The 18616-nt window shown below is 39.6% G+C and overlaps 1 protein-coding gene across 1 annotated transcript in view; it reads right to left on the minus strand.

The window, feature by feature from the left end:
- The window catches only part of ARHGAP11A (Rho GTPase activating protein 11A), a 29746-nt gene extending 19798 nt beyond the window's left edge, over positions 1-9948 (minus strand). Inside the window, exons 1-6 of the mRNA XM_023514286.1 lie at positions 9764-9948; positions 5567-5637; positions 3052-3148; positions 2388-2641; positions 1652-1778; positions 1282-1428 (exon numbers count right to left, since the gene is read on the minus strand). Coding sequence (XP_023370054.1) covers positions 1285-1428; positions 1652-1778; positions 2388-2641; positions 3052-3148; positions 5567-5637; positions 9764-9892 — 822 coding nt within the window. The 5' untranslated portion in view covers positions 9893-9948 and the 3' untranslated portion in view covers positions 1282-1284. The remainder of the gene's footprint in view (positions 1-1281; positions 1429-1651; positions 1779-2387; positions 2642-3051; positions 3149-5566; positions 5638-9763) is intronic.
- Between the last annotated feature and the right edge of the window lie 8668 nt (positions 9949-18616).

Raw genomic sequence — 18616 nt, forward strand, 5'->3', positions numbered from 1 at the left:
GCTTAGCAAAGAAATCTTAGATTTAAATATAACTATTCAACTTTTGGACCTAACAGACATCTACAGAACATTTCAACCTAACAAAACTGAATATACATTTTACTCATCAGTCCATGGAACATACTCCAAAATTGATCACTTCTTAGGCTATAAGTCTAACCTAAGTAAATTTAAAAGAATAGAAATTATTCCATGCATCTTCTCAGACCATCATGGAGAAGAAAGGATTCTCTCCTACAGGTTTGAGATACCCAGCTGACATCTTGTTTTCAGACTTCTAGTCTCCAGAACTGAGACAAATTCCTATTGTTTTAAGCCACCCAATTTGTGGAACTTTGCCACAGCAGCCCTAGGAAAATAACACAGAAATCCTAAGAGGACTCTACATAGGAAGTAAAGAAGAAACACAAGAATGCAATAACATATCAGCCAAAAGATTATACCTAGAATGGGATAGTTGATAACAACTGGTTCTCATATTCAAAAGATGAGAAATTTCCTAATGTGACTAGAGAAGGAACAGCCTGTCTTCTTGATCAAGGACGTAAATAGCTGTATTACCAACTCTACCATGATAGATTTTTTGATCTTTTTTATTCTTCCATTAGTAAAAATTTCTCATTATTTAGTTCATACTCCTAGGTAATTCATATCACTAATTAGTTCAAACAATGATCTCACACCTGGATTACTGCCACACATTTCTGACCATTCTCCCTACTTCCAAGTCTCAATTCTGCAAATCAGTTAATTTTCTAAAATACTTTAATCAAGTCATACCTTTAATGGTTCACTAACATCTCAGTTAATAGTCTATTCTTTAGTGTGGCATCAAGCTCATCATAACACCACCCCAATCCTTACCATGACCCATTCACACAAGTCACCCTGGTCTACTTACACACAGACATAGACTACTTTTTCCCTGCACAAATCTTTCTTCATAGAATCCTTCTCATCTAGAATAGGATACAAGTTTTCTTACTGTCCTCCCAATTCTCTTAGATTCTACCCTTTCTTCAAGAAGGTTCAGTTTGGCCTCCTTTTTGAAAAGTCCCTGATCATTAAAACCAAGGGAACTTTTCTCCTTTTAATATATTTTGTTTGTGCGAAAAATCTTGCTTTTAATACTGTCCTTTTAATTTTTTGAATGCATATATCCCATCCTTTTAACTATATGCACCAAATAGGCATATCATACAGTTTATGCTTATTTATGTTCAAAAGCATTTTAGATAAAAACAAATCACTGCATCACCATAAAATGGAACTGCCACTTACCTCCTACACTTTGTCTTCGTTTTCTCTTATATTCACCAGGAGTTTCACATTCACCTTCTTCAAAGCCTTCCAGAGATGGGGTAGCACAGAGGCCATCCATACCCAACATAGCAGGTATCTTTTCCAGGATAAAATCTGGTACACGCCCTAAATGAAAATGTTCACAATACTATTATTATCCTTTCTCCACCGTCCCCCACCCCCTACCAACCAAAATGTTTAAATAGTAACATAGAAATTTTTCAAAAGTTGTCTTCATAGTTAACTTGGAAGAAACTGGGATGTCCCTCATTTAAACACATTCTATTTCTTAATAATGCTACTACATCTTACCAATATCTGATGCATAGTCAATAAAAGTCTGTACTACTGCAGCCTGGAGTCTCAGCTTTTTTTCGGTGTTAGAAGACATCTTTTCATGTCCTTCACTTGTCTGAAGAAGATTTGGTGCAAATATTACTGCAAGATTGCTGCTGTCCATCTTATTCTCACTGGACCTTAAGTAAAAAAAAAGATTTTATTAGAGTCAAAGATAAAAAGAGTTAAAATAATACATTTAGCACATTTTTCAGACCTCTTACTTTATCAGTCACATGCAAGTCAAAACAGTTTCCCTTTATTTATACATCTGTCTTAAATGTATAAAAGACTGTCTTAAATGTATAAAAGAACCAGAAATATATAGCTGCTACACATCTAAATACACATCATAAAAATCATGCTAACCACATGATTCGAGTTCACACTTGCACTGCCACACAAGTAGAACATGTTTACCTGATTTCCAAACCCACCCAAAAAAGTCAAAGTATCAGAAGATGGCCTGTGTGTCTGGAGCAAGCAGGCTCATCGAGCAGGCAGAGGGCAAAAATTTGAAAAGCAAAACACAAATACTTTCAAAACACAGTAATCAGAAGCTGTTCAGCGGACAATGAATCCGTTAATACTAATAAGTCATCAAGGCATTCATAATGACTTTAAGATAGCAAGGAAATGTTAAATCATTGGTGTATGCTAGTCTAGAAAATACACAGGATAGACTCCTTATAGTTAGAAAATAATGTAGAAATTTTTAACAATTTTTAAGAGTTTTAATTACCACTTACCTAAGAGCAACATTCCTGAGAAAGTTAAAGAAGTATCTTAATACTTTAACTGTGTGGTCACCCATAAGACAGGAGAGCAATAATGTAGCTTTAGTCTTCTCCTCTGTTCCTAACTGTTGAGCTTTAAAAAGTGCTTCATGCAAATCAGCTGGAAGAATGGGCTTTGGCAATTCCCTAAAAAACTGCTTAAGAAGTCCTGCAATATCACAAGGCGGTGCAGACAACAGGCAACCTTCACCATGATCCAGTTTGTTCTGAAACAAAGATAACATGATCTGAGTATTTGGGGGACTTAAGAGTTTAGTGCTACAACGTATATTTTGTTATACTCTAATTAAAGAGCTCTCTTATACAAATTTCTCTTAACTCATTTTAATATATAGCCCTCTTTTTTCCAGAGGGCTAAAGAACAATTTAACATTTTTTTTCATTTTCACATAACAGATGATAGGAATAGCATAATCCAGTATACTAAGAATTTAGAAGTACTCAGAAAACTTTAAAGCACAATATAAATATGTAATTTCTTTCGAAAAAAAAATAATTTGCAATAAAAAAGCTATTTGTAAATTTAATTTCTGTTAATTATGCATGTAATAGTTCTATACATTTCAATCATACAGATAAAATTGGAAAACGAAACATAGTTCAAGAATAAGCTTACCTTAAGCGCTTTTAGACGAATTACAGATCCCGACTTCCGAAAAAGCCCTTCTGTGTGAATATGCTCTTGCAAAGACGTGCAAGCATCGACAAGGAAGCTGAAAGAGAGACTACTTCAGGTGGCCAGACACGCGTCTTACCAAATCCTCTGCAGCTAAAGTTTCTGAGAAAGCCCAGCACTATGCCCTTTCAGAAGCTCTAATGCCACAAATCCCTTTAGTCTTTGAGACAAAGTTACTTTCACTTTTCTGTCTGCCTCCTAAATTTTTCTCTAGGGCCCATCTTTCCACTCCTGCCAATTCTAACGTAGCCACTCGATTTTATATCCTTCTCAATCCTACTCTACGTCTCTGCTTCCCTTCAGAGCACACTTGTCTTTTTACTGCCTCCTCTCCTTCATATCCCAGTCTCTACTCAGTGCTGTCCAGTCAGAATCTCATCCCCATTAACCCGAGGAAACAGTTCTCAAGGTCACCAGTGGCCAATGCCTTGCCAAATCAATGGTCAATTCGCTGTCCTCATCTTGCTTAACCTATAAGCATGTAACACACCTGAGCGTCCTTCTTGTTCATCTCAAAAATGCTCCTTTTCACTACTCCTTGGGTTTTCCTGCTATTCTCTAACTGTTCCTTCTCAGATTCCTTTTCTGTCAGCTACTCTTCTGCTAGATCCCTACATGTGGCCACAACCCCAGCCTCTGTCCAAGGCCTCCTCTTCTCTTCCGACTCCCCGTGGGTGGTGTTGCGCAGATACACAGCTTTGCGTTATCATCTCCTGCATTTGCCCCAACATAAGGCAAGATTTTTTTCTCACCCTCAGAAAAGTAGAATAGACCCCAGTCTTTAAAATCCTTCTCTTAGATATGTGTTCAACTTCTTCTACTTTAAACAATAATGGGAATCAATGTTGGCTTTAGATACTTACATATTTAACAGCTGGGACCCACAAATTAAGATGGATATGAGCTACAAATAATTAATACAGTTCTATTGGTGCACATGGCTAAATGTCAGCCCTGCTTATAGAAAGTAACTGACAGAATAGTTTAAAAAAAAAAAAAAAGTAGGCCAAGAAATTACAACAAAGATTTGGTTGTTATTCCAGGGCATATGACATTGCAATTCCAAATGTTAAAAATCATTATAGGTTTTCATTATGGGAAAAGCAAGTCTTTCATACCTGATTTAAAAAACCAAAATAGTAAGTGATTACTTTCTGAAGATTATAAACTCACACCTAGATGCTCAATGGGGGCAAAACTGTCTTAAGGCAATAAAGTATTGAATAAATGCATTTGGAGAATATACCATTTAAAATCTATATTATTAGACTAGAAAAAGGAACCCTACTTTATTTAGATAGAGGGGAAAGTGAATTAGAGATAAGATAGTTTCCTTACATGCATTTTAAAACTATGTTCTTATGTACCACTAGTATGTACCCATAGTAATTAAAAAACAATTTAAATTATGATTGATGGACTAAGTTCAGGTTACTTATAAACAATAAATGGTACAGAAGTTAAGTGTTATATAACACCATATTCTTCTGTGTATAATGCACACATTTTTGCTCAAATTTTTGAGGATAAATAAGGATGCACATTATCCACGAGTAGTACAGCTCAGGAGAGGAGCCATGCCCTCCTGCCAGAGGCCCAATGGGTGCACAGAGTTCTAGTCCAGAAGGATCTGAGATCCAGTGTGACTGGGCAGAATGGTCTCTCCAAAGTGCCGCAGCAATCAGGGGAGGGTACGGTGGTAGGCCAAGGGGCGAGGGCTGAGAACTGAGGCCTGCAGTGTGGAGGGGACCATGGAGGGGAGCCCACTGGCTACCTACAGGTCAATTGGCCTCAGAATGTCCTGCCCCACCAGCCACATGCATGGTCCCCCCATGGCTGGGAGGGAAAGCCTGCCAGGATAGAGGAAAGGGGCAGCTTTCACAGAACCCCTGGCGGTGTGAGCTGCACGTTTACCAAGGGAGCATTAGCCCCAGATGTGTCTCTCCTACCCAAGAGCCAGCTGCTTTCCTAATGGGCATTTTTCTGAAAGTGTGGGCAAAAGAAGTGCACATTATACAGGGGAGCACATTTTACATGCAAAATACAGGTATTTATTCTCAAATACTCCAGAATCTGAGCTTAAATATTCTTTTCTCCAACATTTATTAAACAAACAAAAAATATCAAAATTATTACTGAATGGGTAATTCAGTGAATACTTAATCAGAGTTGTAGCAAAAGAATTGGTATAGAACTGAAAACTGACTTCACGGGAAAAAAAATTAATTTCTGACATTTATTCATTACTAGACCATAAAAGTCAATCCTAGAAATGAGTACGAATTACAAATTTAAACTACATAAAAGTTTAAAAAAATTATTTTATATTAGCTAATGTTTAGAGGTGAAATACTCTGCTGATTTGAAATAACTGGGTGTCAATCAACTATTTCTTTTTAAACTCGCTGAAGCCAGTTGGAAATATTTACTGTTCTTCATTTCAGACTCTGCTTACCTTGGAATGTGTCCATATTCCGGTACAACAGAATGAGGTAATGCATTAAAAGGTACTCCAAATACTTTGCCCTGAAATGACAAATTCAGTTACTCTAACACAAATATTAGGCATAACATAAATTTCATTAAACATTAGCCGAATTAAAAATCTCAGGAATAGGGGGGGGCGCCCATAGCTCTGTTGGCAGGGTGCCAGCCACAGACACTGAGGCCGGCAGGTTCAAACCTGACCCAGGCCAGCTTAAACAACAGTGACAATTGCAACAAAAAAATAGCTGGGTATTGTGGCAGGCGCCTGTGGTCCCAACTACTTGGGAGGCTGAGGCAAGAGAATCACTTAAGCCCAAGAGTTTGAGGTTGCTGTGAGCTGTGACACGACAGCACTCTACCCAGGGCGACATACTGAGACTCTGTCTCAAAATATAAATAAATAAATAACTCAGGAAATAAGAAAATAGCAAAAATAAACTATAAACTGTCAAGATAAGACAATTATTTCAAGTGAATCTGGAAACAAGTAACTACTATATGAGATATTGTGCTACGTGCTGGGAGTACAAAAATGGTTGAGATAAAGTCACTGCCCTCAAACAATCTATTAAATTCAATCAGTCTCCAGTCTGATCATGAAAAATGAATTCAGTTAGTCCTTAGCCAGGAAGCTCTTAAATCGAATTTGGGCTAGAACACAAACATTTCCCCCAAAATACTACATGTTCTTTCAATGATCTTATCAATACTGACCATATACTTTCCTTTGGTTGCCTTATAAATACTAACTTATATGAAAGGCTAAGTCAATTGATAAGCAAAATAGTAATTCCTGTCACTCAGAGTACTTGGTAAAATTACATGAGGTTATTTTTAGACCCAATATCTTTTCCATATTCTACAGAAGAGTGCTTTTCAAACTATGTCCCGAGGTACACAAGGCAGGGATTTAGCAAATATTTAAGTCAAATTTTATCTAATTACTTGGAGACCCATTTTTAAAATGTCTCAATGAAATTTTAAAACATTGAACAACCCAGGAGTAAGCCTGTATGTTAGTTAACTTGAGTGTTTTTTACACACTAAAATGTAAAGAATCTGCCACTATCTTTGAGCATGCATTTGAACTTCTTAAATATGTGTTACTAATAAGATCAGGGCGTGGCATTGAACTGACAAGTAAATTCAAGCCTGTATATTTCTGCTTATATGAAATTAAGTGAGTACAACATAATCTCATATGTTAATTTAATTTTGATGCATCTGCTGTGAATACTTTTGAAACACTTATGTTTAAAGAGCATCTTATTCACCTTACTACTTACATTAAGAAATCACTCAGTATTACGAAAAATTCAACACAGAAACAAAACTTTACTAGTCGTCTTTCAAGCACCTGACTCCATTTAATTTACAAAGATTCTGAGCTGCAAAGACAGAACCATGTAGCGCTAAAGACAGTGGGCTCCTAGAGGCGCTTCTACCTTGATCAAATGAACATTCTCTCCCTCAGTATCCTCACATAGATCCTAAGTCAAAGAGTTAGAGGAATAAAATGAATTTAAACATACAAAACCCTTGTATCAGTGATTCACACAGGGTAAGCATTCAAAGAATATTCATTGCTCTTCTGGTTATCATTTCAAGAGCTATTTAAAAAAAATGCTAGTATGGGCAACTCCTTTATTTGGATAAATTAGAATTTTCTTGATAATGTGCAACCAAACAAAATGCAAAAATAAATCAGATGCTAAAGCCAGAAAAAGTCTACAATCAGGCCAGGCACAGTGGCTCACGCCTGCAATACATGAGAGGCTGAGACCAGAAGATCACTTGAGCCCAGGAGCTCCAGATCAGCCTGAGCAAGAGCAAAAGCAAAACCCCATTTTTACTACAAGCAAAAAAATTAGGCACTCTGCCTCTCCTAGGCATTGTGGAGAGTGGTCCCAGCTACTTGAGAGGCTAAGGCAGGATCATTTGCACCCAGAAGTTTGAAGCTGCTGTGAGCTATAAATGTCACAGCACTCTAGCCTAGGGCAACAGAATTGAGACTAGTCTCAAGAAGAAAAAAAAAAAGGAAAGAAAAAGCCTACAACTGCCACATAACTGGAATTCAGAGTTTTTTCTTACACCTCATTTAGTAATAGGCTTCACAAATTAAAAAACAAATAACTACAATAATTATTTCTCATAACATGCTTTTTTAAACTTTACATTAGAATATCACTTACAATATTTTTTAAAGATTTACAGTGCTCATTCTAAAAGCTCAGAAAGTACTATCAGTTAAAAAACGCTGAAGAACAAAAGAAATGATTTGCCAAATTACCTGTGCTGTTAGATCTTATTTTTATAACACAAGAATCTTCTATATTTCTTTATTAGAATATTTTTGTTAGTGTGTTTCTAGCTGAATTTATACAGCATGACTATCAATTAAGAGGTGAACTCAGGATCATCATAACTATTATTAGTTGAATAAGTGATACATGACAGGCACCATGCTAGGGCTATCTACAGACCAGAACTTTTTTAAATCCCCTAAATAATCCAAGGAGAAATAACATTATTCCCACCTGATAGCAGGAAAATGAAACAGGGCATTCTAACAAGCAAGGAAATTCACAGACCTAGTAGGGGTGGAGCAAGACTCAAACTCAGGTCTATCTCACTCTGAAAGTACATGTGGGTTTTCTTGTTAAGGAGTAAAAAAAATCCATTTATAAACTCTCTCATATACAGTAGAACCTTGGCAAATTGACCACCCTTGAACTTTTGTAAAGGGACTATCACAAACTGGTCAGTATCTACAGGTGGTCATCAAAAGAAATTAGTCCCATAACAGTGATATATATATGTGCACACGTGGTCTAGGAAGGTCTCTGAAAATTAGGTCAACTTCATGAGGCAGTGAATGTAGGTAGGGTGGTGGTCCACTATGGAGATTCTACAGAACCAGCTACATTTGAAATCTTGGAAAGTCAGTTTTATAATCAGAAGTCACTATAGTTTTAAAATATAAGTACACCTGTTGCCATTAATTTGCAAACAACAAAAACAATTTCTCTAGAATGTATAAGGTATTAAGAAGTATACACATTGTTTTTCTTAATTTTCTTCTTTAAGTACTTACATTTAAAATAAAATGCTTTATATTCAGTTTATTTTACTTTTCACAGATGCCTGATTACGTGATAGAACCATTAAAATCTCATTCAAAACTCCTTTATCCCGACCACTAAAAACATCAACAGCTTTTCAATCATTTCATTTTGCCTTCTCAATTTATTTTAAAAAATAGCTTTATGTCTCAAAAGTATAATATGGCTGCAAGTTTGTTTTCTCAAATTGGTGAATATGAAGTTATTACCTGAAACTCATTTCTTTTCTTTTGAGACAGAGCCTCACTTTGTTGTCCTCAGTAGAATGCCTGAGGCATCATAGCTCACAGGAACCTCAAACTCTTGGGCTCAAATGATCCTCTTGCCTCAGCCTCCCCAGTAGCTGGTACTACAGACACCTCCCCACCAAAGCCGGGCTATTTTTAGAGACAGGGTCTGGCTCTTGCTCAGACTCGTCTTGAACCAGTGAGCGCAAGGAGCTCCACCCGCCTCAGCCTCCCAGAGTGCTATGATTTCAGGTGTGAGCCACCACGCTCGCGATAGGCCACTGAAGCTTACTTTTAAATGCTCTGCCACACCTCATCTACTAATCAATTTAGAAAATACACTGGTCCCTTGTCTCCCTAGAAACCATAACCTAGAACTGTGGTGAAGGGCTAGAGTTTGCCTCCCTGCCTAGTAGTACCTGTTCAAAATACAGTAAATTGAGAATATCTGGAAACATTTTTAATTGTCACAACTGAGAGATACTACTGGCATCTAGTGGGTAAAGCTATAGATGCTGCTACACAGTCTACAATTCCCAGGTCAGCATCATCTCCTCTCCTAAACAAAGGATTATCTACTCCAAAAGATCAGTAAGGCTGAAGCTGTGAAATCCTGCAACTTCCTCTCAACGATCAAAAACCCCTGAGAAGAATCACGAATGCCATACTTTAAATACCAACAATTGATTACCTGGATTGAATCAGACACATCTAACCACATTGCTTTTGATAGAATGAACATTTAACATGACCCGGTAATAAGTGAAAATGCAAGGTGTGCCTTGTTAAACCTCAATCTCCTTGCCCAGAACTTACCCCTGTTTCCGCGGCTGCTGATTCCTGTCTCTTGCGATCGCAGTGCCCACGGCCACCCTTGACCTTAATGCCATAGACGGCCCGAAGCTGCTGCAACACGGCCAATCTCACCAGCCTCTGATCCCACATCCCGGACTCGTCGCTCACTCTCCGAGGCAAGATCCTGAGCCTCTTTTGCCACCAAGTCTTGCAGTTTCCAAACACTCTCAGGTCTGCCCTCCGCTCCGCTGCCTTGGCACTCCCCGGGCCCAGAGCCCCGGCCACTTCCACGGCTTTTCTCTCGTTAATCCTCTTACACTTACACAGACCCTCTTGTCTTGGCCCTCCGATCCAGCCACACCTCACTCTTCTTTCACTTACGCTAACCTTCTTTCTGGTCACCCAATCCTTTCACCTACTTACAGACTTCACTTCTTTCCTCCTGATTCCTTCCGTCGCGCGCACCAACGCCTGTTGCCAGCTCCTCGCCACTTCCGCCCACTTAGAGTCCCCTTTCCTTCGAAACTTCCTTTGCCAGCTCTGGCTTCCTCACCCCTCCAGCCCCGGCAGGCTCAACCGTCCGTTCGTTTCTCGGTCCCCGCGCCCCTCCCCACCCCAGCCCTAGCCTGGCCGCCGGACCAGCCGGCTGCTCGGGCGCCTCTTCCAGTCCCGGTCCCCGCCCGGGCTGGTCGCCGCCGTCCCCCCGTTTCACAGGCGGCTCGTTTCCTCCCCCGTCAGCCTGCCCGCGGTTCCCGGCCTGCACATCCTGGGCGCTCACTGGAGCCAAGCTGCCCGCCTCAGGCCTCCGCCCCACCTCCTCTGCAGACGCCCGGAGCCTCCTGTGCCGTCACCCCCGCAGTTCCAGCCCAGGATCGAATGGCAGCGCCAAACAGCGCTCTGCACCTGATTGGCCCGCTTCTCTTTTCAAAATCAGGCCCTCAGAGGGTGGCCAGGAGCTGCCTGACTAGAAAGGTGCGGGGGGGGCGGGGAGAGACCGCGAAAGGCGTGGCGGGCAAACCTAAGAAACGTGAACAGATAGATGAACTTCACTTGCTTCTCCATAGCCATATTTTTTGGAGGAAAATGCTGTTCAAAGGATGCTTGAATATCTGGACCTCCGCCGCAGACAAAATACAGTATTTTGAGAAATGCAACAGACACCTTGTCCTCATTCCCCACCCCCGCACTGGGAGAAGCTGAAGGCCCCCTAACGGAGAAACCGTTCTACGGAACCCTAAACGAGTCAATTTGAGTCAGGACTCGCAAACGCCTAGTTTAGTAATCCCAATACGCAGCCTTTAGTGGGAACTTCGGCTATGGGAATTGGTTCACATTTGGGGGTCTGAGGTACAAATCTTCTTGCATAGGAAGTTAAGTACAACAATGAAGACCGTCGAGAGAGGAGAGCGCGGAAGAAATGCGAAGTCTGCGGGAGGTGGCAGCTTGCACAAACGTCATTCGGTGTGATTTGGAGTTAGGGGACCCGGAGGAGCTCGGCACCCCGCCCTCACGTTGCTGAAACCTTGGTCTTCTTGTTGACCTGCAAGGCTGCATATGCCCTCCTCTGAGCTGCTTTCCATTCTGAAACCTCAGCGAACCCATCAAGTTGTTCTGTTTGCTTCGATGTAATTCTCTTAGAGCAAGAAACTTGGACTCAATTTTATATAGAAAATATATTAATAATAGTATACATTTAGTGCCACCCACCTCGCCCCCAGGTAAACTTGTTTAGGGCAGCACTTTCTCTGCCTTAGGTACTGTCCTATTCCCATTACTCAATAGTGCCAGGGGATAAAGGAGTATTTGCCCAATGAATGAATTTAAGTATGGAATGTTCTCTTAGAAACATTTTGCACCTTTCGGAGTTCAAATCCTTACATACTACAACCTTTCCAATCCAAAAAAAAAAAGTCTCTGAGTGAAGAGATGGGAACAAAATGGAAGTTAAACATGTTGCTTTATTTTAACAATTGTGTGTTGAACTCCTGTTATATGCTATAAGATGATGAACAAAACCAAACACAATTTCAGCCCTAGAAGGAAAAAGGGAGGTAGATATTAAACAAGTAGTTATATTTATGTGGACAGTTATCAAATGAGAGAAGTGCACTAAGGAAAGGAATATGATTCTATGATAGGGTATAATAAAAGGTACGATGGGGCAGGGACATACCAATGATTAACTGTTCTGAAGAACCATTAAACATTAACTTGGCAAAGCGTTGAAGATGTGATAGTTGAGTGGGGCCAGCATTCAAGAGGCAAATGGCTGAAGAAAAAAGCCATCAAATTTAACAAGAAATGATGCATCAGAAATGAAACAACCTATTCCTTATCTTCTTCAGGTGAAATTTTAAAAAACATTACTTAAGCTGTCTTTACCCTCATCCCTTCCACAAACTTTACATTGTTCTGGGTTTGAAATGTCTCAGATTTCCTTTTCTTAAAGACGTATGACCACTCTTAAATATTAAATGCTTTTTTCTGTGTATGCACTAATCTTTTTTTAAAGCTGAGCTCTTTGATTTTGTTTCCTCCTTTTTCTTAAAATAAAAATATTTGTACTTAATGATGTTAACATCGTTGCTTATTTGTTTTATCAATATTCACACATGCACATATATAAAAACAGAATAACAATAATGGTAAAGAATAACTAAAAACAGAATAAAGATAATAGTATTAGCAACATAAGACTGATGAATGAAGCGTAACTTCATATGTGCCTCCTTCTTTCTTCACCTAAATCTCATAAAGGATGTACAGTCAATATACAAGCTTTTAAATGAACTGGATGTAATTCTTTTCTTTGGCCATTCATATATATATACCAGTAGATATCCCAGACTTTTGCTCTTACAAAAGGATCCTTATACATATAATATGCTTTTGCCAGTGAGTCTTTAACATAGATTTACTTAAATGGTATTACTAGTTTAAAGAGTAAAAAACCACGTTATTTTATTTAATACTGCCAAATTCCCCTTCATTGGGGTTGTGAAATACTGTATTTACACCAGCAAGATTTCCTGTTTCCCTGCAGCCTTTCCATTAAAATAGATTGTCAAAGTCTTAGATTTTTGCTAATTTGATAGGTGGGAAATCATATTTTAGTATAATTTTGTAATTACTCTTTTATGTGGTGCCTGTATACATACAATCAAGTAGTAGGAAGCTGTTACATAATGCAGAAGACATATGGCCACGAAGTGAAGTGAGAAAAGCAAGACACAAAGGAGTATGTGCACTATGCTCTGTGCTTTGTACACACACTCATGTACAAATGGATGTTTGCTTATGTTTTCAAAAATAGGTACACCAGAATGTGATGAAAATAGTAATTAAGAAGAGAAGAGAGGAAAGTGCGAGGACAAGAGTAGAAGCTAGACCTCTCTGATTATATCTGGTTTTGTATTTGACTTTGGAACCCTGTAAATTTTTAAAATGTATAAAATACCAAATAAAATTTAAAAGCAGCTCCTAAAATGGAAAACAAGCAGCAATAAATAAACCTTTCAGCTCTTCGAGGCTGTTTGCATTTCTTTTCGTTTAAATTGTCTTCTGCTTACTTTCTATCAGGATGGCCTTTTATAATTAAAAAAAAAAATTAGGAACTGTTTATATACCAGCTCATTGTGACATAAGTTGCACTTTTTTTTTTTTTTTTTACTTTTTGCTTTCTTTTTGGTTTGTTTAAACTGTAGTTAATCCATCTCTTCCCTCAGTGCTGCTGGATTCGAATCTCTGATAGGAATGTTTACTCCCCGGTTATAAAATAATTTACTCGTGTGAATTCTGGTACTGGCTTTGCTGGTGCTAGTTTTTCCTAGTACTACTATGTTTTCAGATTTTTTTTATATTAGATCGCTGATTCATTTGGAATATATCCAGTGTAGAATGTAAAGAACGAATCCAATTTTATCTTTTCCACACACGGCTGTCCAGTCCTAGACATTTTTATTTTATCTCACTTCATGAACTCCCACACCTACTTCCAAAAGTAGCAAAACGCTACTACTAAAAAACTGATTGAGGCCCTGAGCAGGAGAAGGGAACTCCTCTTTAGTGAAGCATTGGGCTTTGCTTTTGGTTGGTGCTGGTAGGTGGCACACATCATTTTCTTTACATGTTATCTTAACCTCACTTTCCTTTCTGTGAAATCAGTCAAGTATCTGCCTGGTAGGAAAATGAGATGAAAAAAAGAATGACAGATAAACCACAAATGATTAAATAAAACCTGTAAGTACATAAAAGTTTGAGGTTTTTTCTTTCTCTACAAAGCCAAAAATAGTTTATTAGTATCTTCAACTACATAGGGGCTTAGTTAGATTGAATTATCAGTACCAATTACATATGTGGTATGTATTTATTGACTTGTGAGTTGTCCAAGATATAATTTTCATGAGCGAGTCACTAAATTGTACGTATAATTGTTGTACTTTGTGTGTAGGTAAAGAAAATGGAGGGGTGTTAACAGTGGTTGTCTCTAAGCAGCAACATTGCAGGTGAGTTCCACATGCTCCTTTGTGCTTCTCTGCTATTACCATTTGAATTTTTTGTAATGAACAAACATATTGCTTTGGGTTGAACCGTATCTTCCAAAAATATATGAGAACCCTAACCCCAGTATCTCAGATACTCACCTCAAATGGAAATAAAGTCTTTGCAGATGTAAATAAGTTAAAATGGGGTCCTGCTGAAGCAGCGTGGGATTTTATGTCAAGAGACATAAGAAGAGAAGGTGATGCTGGAGGAAGACATTAAAGTGTTGCTCCTGTGAGTGAAGGAACACCAGGGATTGACCTTCACCACCAGCAGCTTGGAACACGTGAAGGAGGATTCACATATGTTTCAGACTTGTAGTTTTCAAAACAGACAGAATAAATGTGAGCTGTTTTAAGCCATCTAGTTTGCAGCACATTGTTATTGGAGCCATAGGAAACTAATACATGTGTTATTTCATAATCACTAAAAAGTAAAGTCTCTTCCATTTTGTAAGTGAAATGGAGGTAGAAGGAAGGAAGATGGTAGGAGAAGGCCAGCAGGAACCAGGCTTCTTAACAGCACAAAAAGCCCCCCCCGCCCCCGCCCGGTGGTTCTGAGGTGCAACAGGAGAGCTCCTGTCAGGAGCAATTCCCATTCACTGATATATTGTGCACTTTACTTTTCCTCCCTAGGTCCAAGTTTCTCTAGAAGGCAGGAGCCAAGTTCATGTTCATTTCCCACGGAATGTAGCCCAGCACTTTGAATAAAGTTCTTAGTGAACTCATTTTGCGTGAATGAGGAATTCTTGACAAAAAGGCTTTCAGCCACCATGCTTACAGAGTATACAAACAAGCAAAACAATGCACGAAAACATCTCGAAGACCTAGATTTGATACTAGAGAAAGGCAGGGGATCATACAGACCAACGTGTCTCCACCCATCAACTCCAGAATAGTTCTGTGGGATGTTGAAAAGCAGGTCATTTGTCAAATAAATACGGGAATTTAAACCAATTTCCTTGACATAGCATCTATCGGGGCCTTTAATACACTCTTGTGCATTGAAACTTTCCAATAAGAGGCTGGAATTAGGCTGTCCTTCCAAGTATTGAATCCTAGATGCCCCTCAATTGATGATGGGAGCACATCCTAACAAACCAATTGTTAGTTAAAATAGTGTAAGTCAAAAGAAGATGTAATATGCCTAACCTCCCAAACATCATAGCTTAGCCTCGCCTACCTTAAACATGCTCAGAACACTAACTTTGCTTACTTACCGTTGAACAAAGTCACCTGCCTATTTCATAATAAAGTGTTGAATATATCTTGTTGAATATATCCACCAACCAAATGGAATGGTTTTGCATCATTATAAAGTTAAAATATCATAAGTTGAAGCATTACAAGCTGGGGACCATCTGTATTCTTCTTATAATTATTCCAAAGCACTTCAGTGCTGGTGTCTGGAGAGTGGGTTTTGGTGCCCTCTGCACTGTGCTCATATAAACTCACGGAGAACACATTTCAAGGATGTTCTTCTGATATTCCGTGGACTTTCTCACCTCTGCGTTCACACTGTATCTCCAAAAGCTTTAGTCAAACAGGTTTTTGTGGTCCTTTAGGTCTGAGAAATCTGTATTTAGTTGTATATCACGTGTTTTTTCATTAAAAGAAATAAAAGATAGAATGGATACGAGGGAAATAATAGTTTGAAACTATCAAACATCTTCCAAAGATAGACAACCCACCAATTCAAAATGTCAACTGGCAATTCTTGCTTGACCCTTGGCATAAGCAAACAAGGATAGAGAGTTTTATGCCACTCTCTTGCCATAAGGCAAGAGGTAGTGTGTTGTCTGCGTCCCTTCTAAAATGATTAGAGGTGGAAGAGATGTATTACAGGGAGGTGCTGTGAAGGATAGATGGAAGGGAGGGGGAATGGGGAGGAACAGTCTTTAGATCAGTGCTTGATCCCACCACCATGGCACGCTGGTGTGCAGTGAGAGGCTCTTAAGTGTGCCAGGAAAATTTTTAGAAATCATTAATTAAATTTCTTTTGAAAGAAGTTCAAAGCACAGTAAGTGTATGGCATTTTTTTTTTACTCTTATTTTTTGAACAACGTAATTTAAGTGTGCTGCAGAAGTTCATATAGGTTCACCGGTGCCATGAGATTTAAAAAGGTTGAAAAATGCCACCTGAGACGATGATGTAGTTCAAACACCTGTGAAACCAAAGGGAGAAGGGGTGGCCCCCGTAGTTCAGTGGGTAGGGCACCGGCCACAAACACCCAGGCTGGCAGGTTCGAACCCAGCCCGGGCCAGCTAAACAACAATGACAATTGCAACAAAAAAATAGCTCGGTGTTGTGGCGGGCATCTGTAGTCTCAGCTACTTGGGAGCCTGAGGCAAGAGAATCGCCTAAGCCCAAGAGTTTGAGGTTGCTGTGAGCTGTGACACCAAAGCATTCTACCCAGGGTGACATAGTGAGACTCTGTCTTAAAAGAAAAAAAGAGAGAGAGAGAGAAGGGGGAAGGAAGGAGGATTGAATCTCAAAGTACAGAGCAGTTCTAAGAAATTTTGGACAGGGTTGATGGATGAGGAGTTCCCCACCCATGGTCACATGTTAGAAAAGTTCTGCATCCCACAGGAATGACCCAGCACTAGTAACTCCCTGGCATTGGCTGGGAGTGGCCCAGGGTGCCAAAGTACTGACAGATAGAGAGGTCCCGCAGCTGCGCCTGTCAGTCAGCTCCACTCCTAGAGGCAGGAAATCTGACTGTTGAGTTTTATGGCCATGGGGGTGGGGGGTGGGGGTGAAGTCAGATGACCTAGGTTTGAATTCCACTTCTACTACTTAAGTGTAGGAAACTTATCTAACATGTGGAAGCCCAGAATTCCTCCTGCGCTAAATGGAAATTATTAAGATACCCACTTCAAAGAGTTGTTACGAGAATAAATGACTCATGTAATATTCTTACTACTTTGCCTGGCATAACAAAGACCTCAAGAAATGTTAACTATTTTTATTTCAGTTACTTTAAAGTGGCTACAAAGTCAGAAGTCCCAGCCATCAGGGAATGTTGACAGCTGGTGAAATGCTCAAAGGTTGGAGAAAGCTTTTACTGGTGGGTAAAGTATAGCACCTCTAAAACTCTCCTTTGGGATCTTTTGAACATGATCGCTTCTCCCTGCTCTCTCAGAATAGCAAAGGCCTTCTCTGCTGAACCTCACCTCCAAGTGGATAACATCAGAAAGAAAGATGAGGCCCCATTTCCCTGCTAGATTGACATAGCTGATGTGAGGACAGCATTAGCAAGTTTCCCTCCCTGAGTTTATCTAGTGTGTTCATCTACTTATCCCCCGTGCCTCCTCCAGAGCTCAATAATGCTGTAAATGGTTCTGTTCTCGAGCTGCAGAACCAGTCAAGCAAATTACAGAACATTGAAGAGGTCATCAGAGTAAGGTACATCACCAGAGTCTGCAGAATATATGAGGCACTAAAGTCCTGATGCCTTGACTTTTGGTCCAAATTTATAGGAGATGAGAAAAGTGCACTACTTCAAAGCATTTTTACAACCAAAATTAAAATAGACTTGGAGTCACTTAACCCCTGGCAGCAGTCCTGAACTCGTTGTACTGCCTTCTGTGTTCATGGAATTCTGGCTCTGTGGAATTTGATGTGATGAGGAGCTGTTATTGCTCTGGAACCTTCCCTGAAGACTCAAAGAAAGATGAGAGGTGGGTGATAGTAGAACCAGCTGGTGAGATATCTTTACACACTTGAAACCAGCCTGATGGTTAAGGCAGGGCCATACCGGACACCTGACCCATGGCTCTGTGATGTTGACAGCCTCAAATGCACAAACTGTCCTTTCATCAACTAGGTGGCAGAGGCAGCTCTGCACAGATTCTCTTCCTCTGCACCGTATATCAGGTAGAAGTGGTTGTTTGTTAACTAAAGATAGTGGCTTCACAGCCCGGGGAAAGAGTAAACAGAGAGAAACACAGGAAGCTGCAAGGACATCTCACATCCAGAACCGAGTCCTCTATCCTTACAGAAATTATGAGGATGGGACCTGACTAGGAAACATTTTTAGAGAATATTCCCTTGGAAAGATGACCTAGGAAAGAGCTTATTTACCTAGATATAATCACAAGCAAATGTATTGGTGGTTTCACTGTCTAATCTTCTGTAAAACTTAGATTACTTTGCTGTCTGTGAAGCTCCATCAAGGGAAGGACCGTGAGGGAACCAGCACTGACTGGATGTGCTGAGCCTGGGAAGTGGGAATTATCCCCACTTTACAGATAACAAAGCTGAGGTTTAGAGAGGTTATGAAAATTGTACAAGGTTCCAAACTGTTAGATGGTGGAGCCGAGATTCCAATCT

The sequence above is a fragment of the Otolemur garnettii genome, unplaced genomic scaffold (assembly GCF_000181295.1).
Source record: "Otolemur garnettii isolate 467f Iridium unplaced genomic scaffold, OtoGar3 scaffold00050, whole genome shotgun sequence".
NCBI classification, from domain to species: Eukaryota; Metazoa; Chordata; class Mammalia; order Primates; family Galagidae; genus Otolemur; species Otolemur garnettii.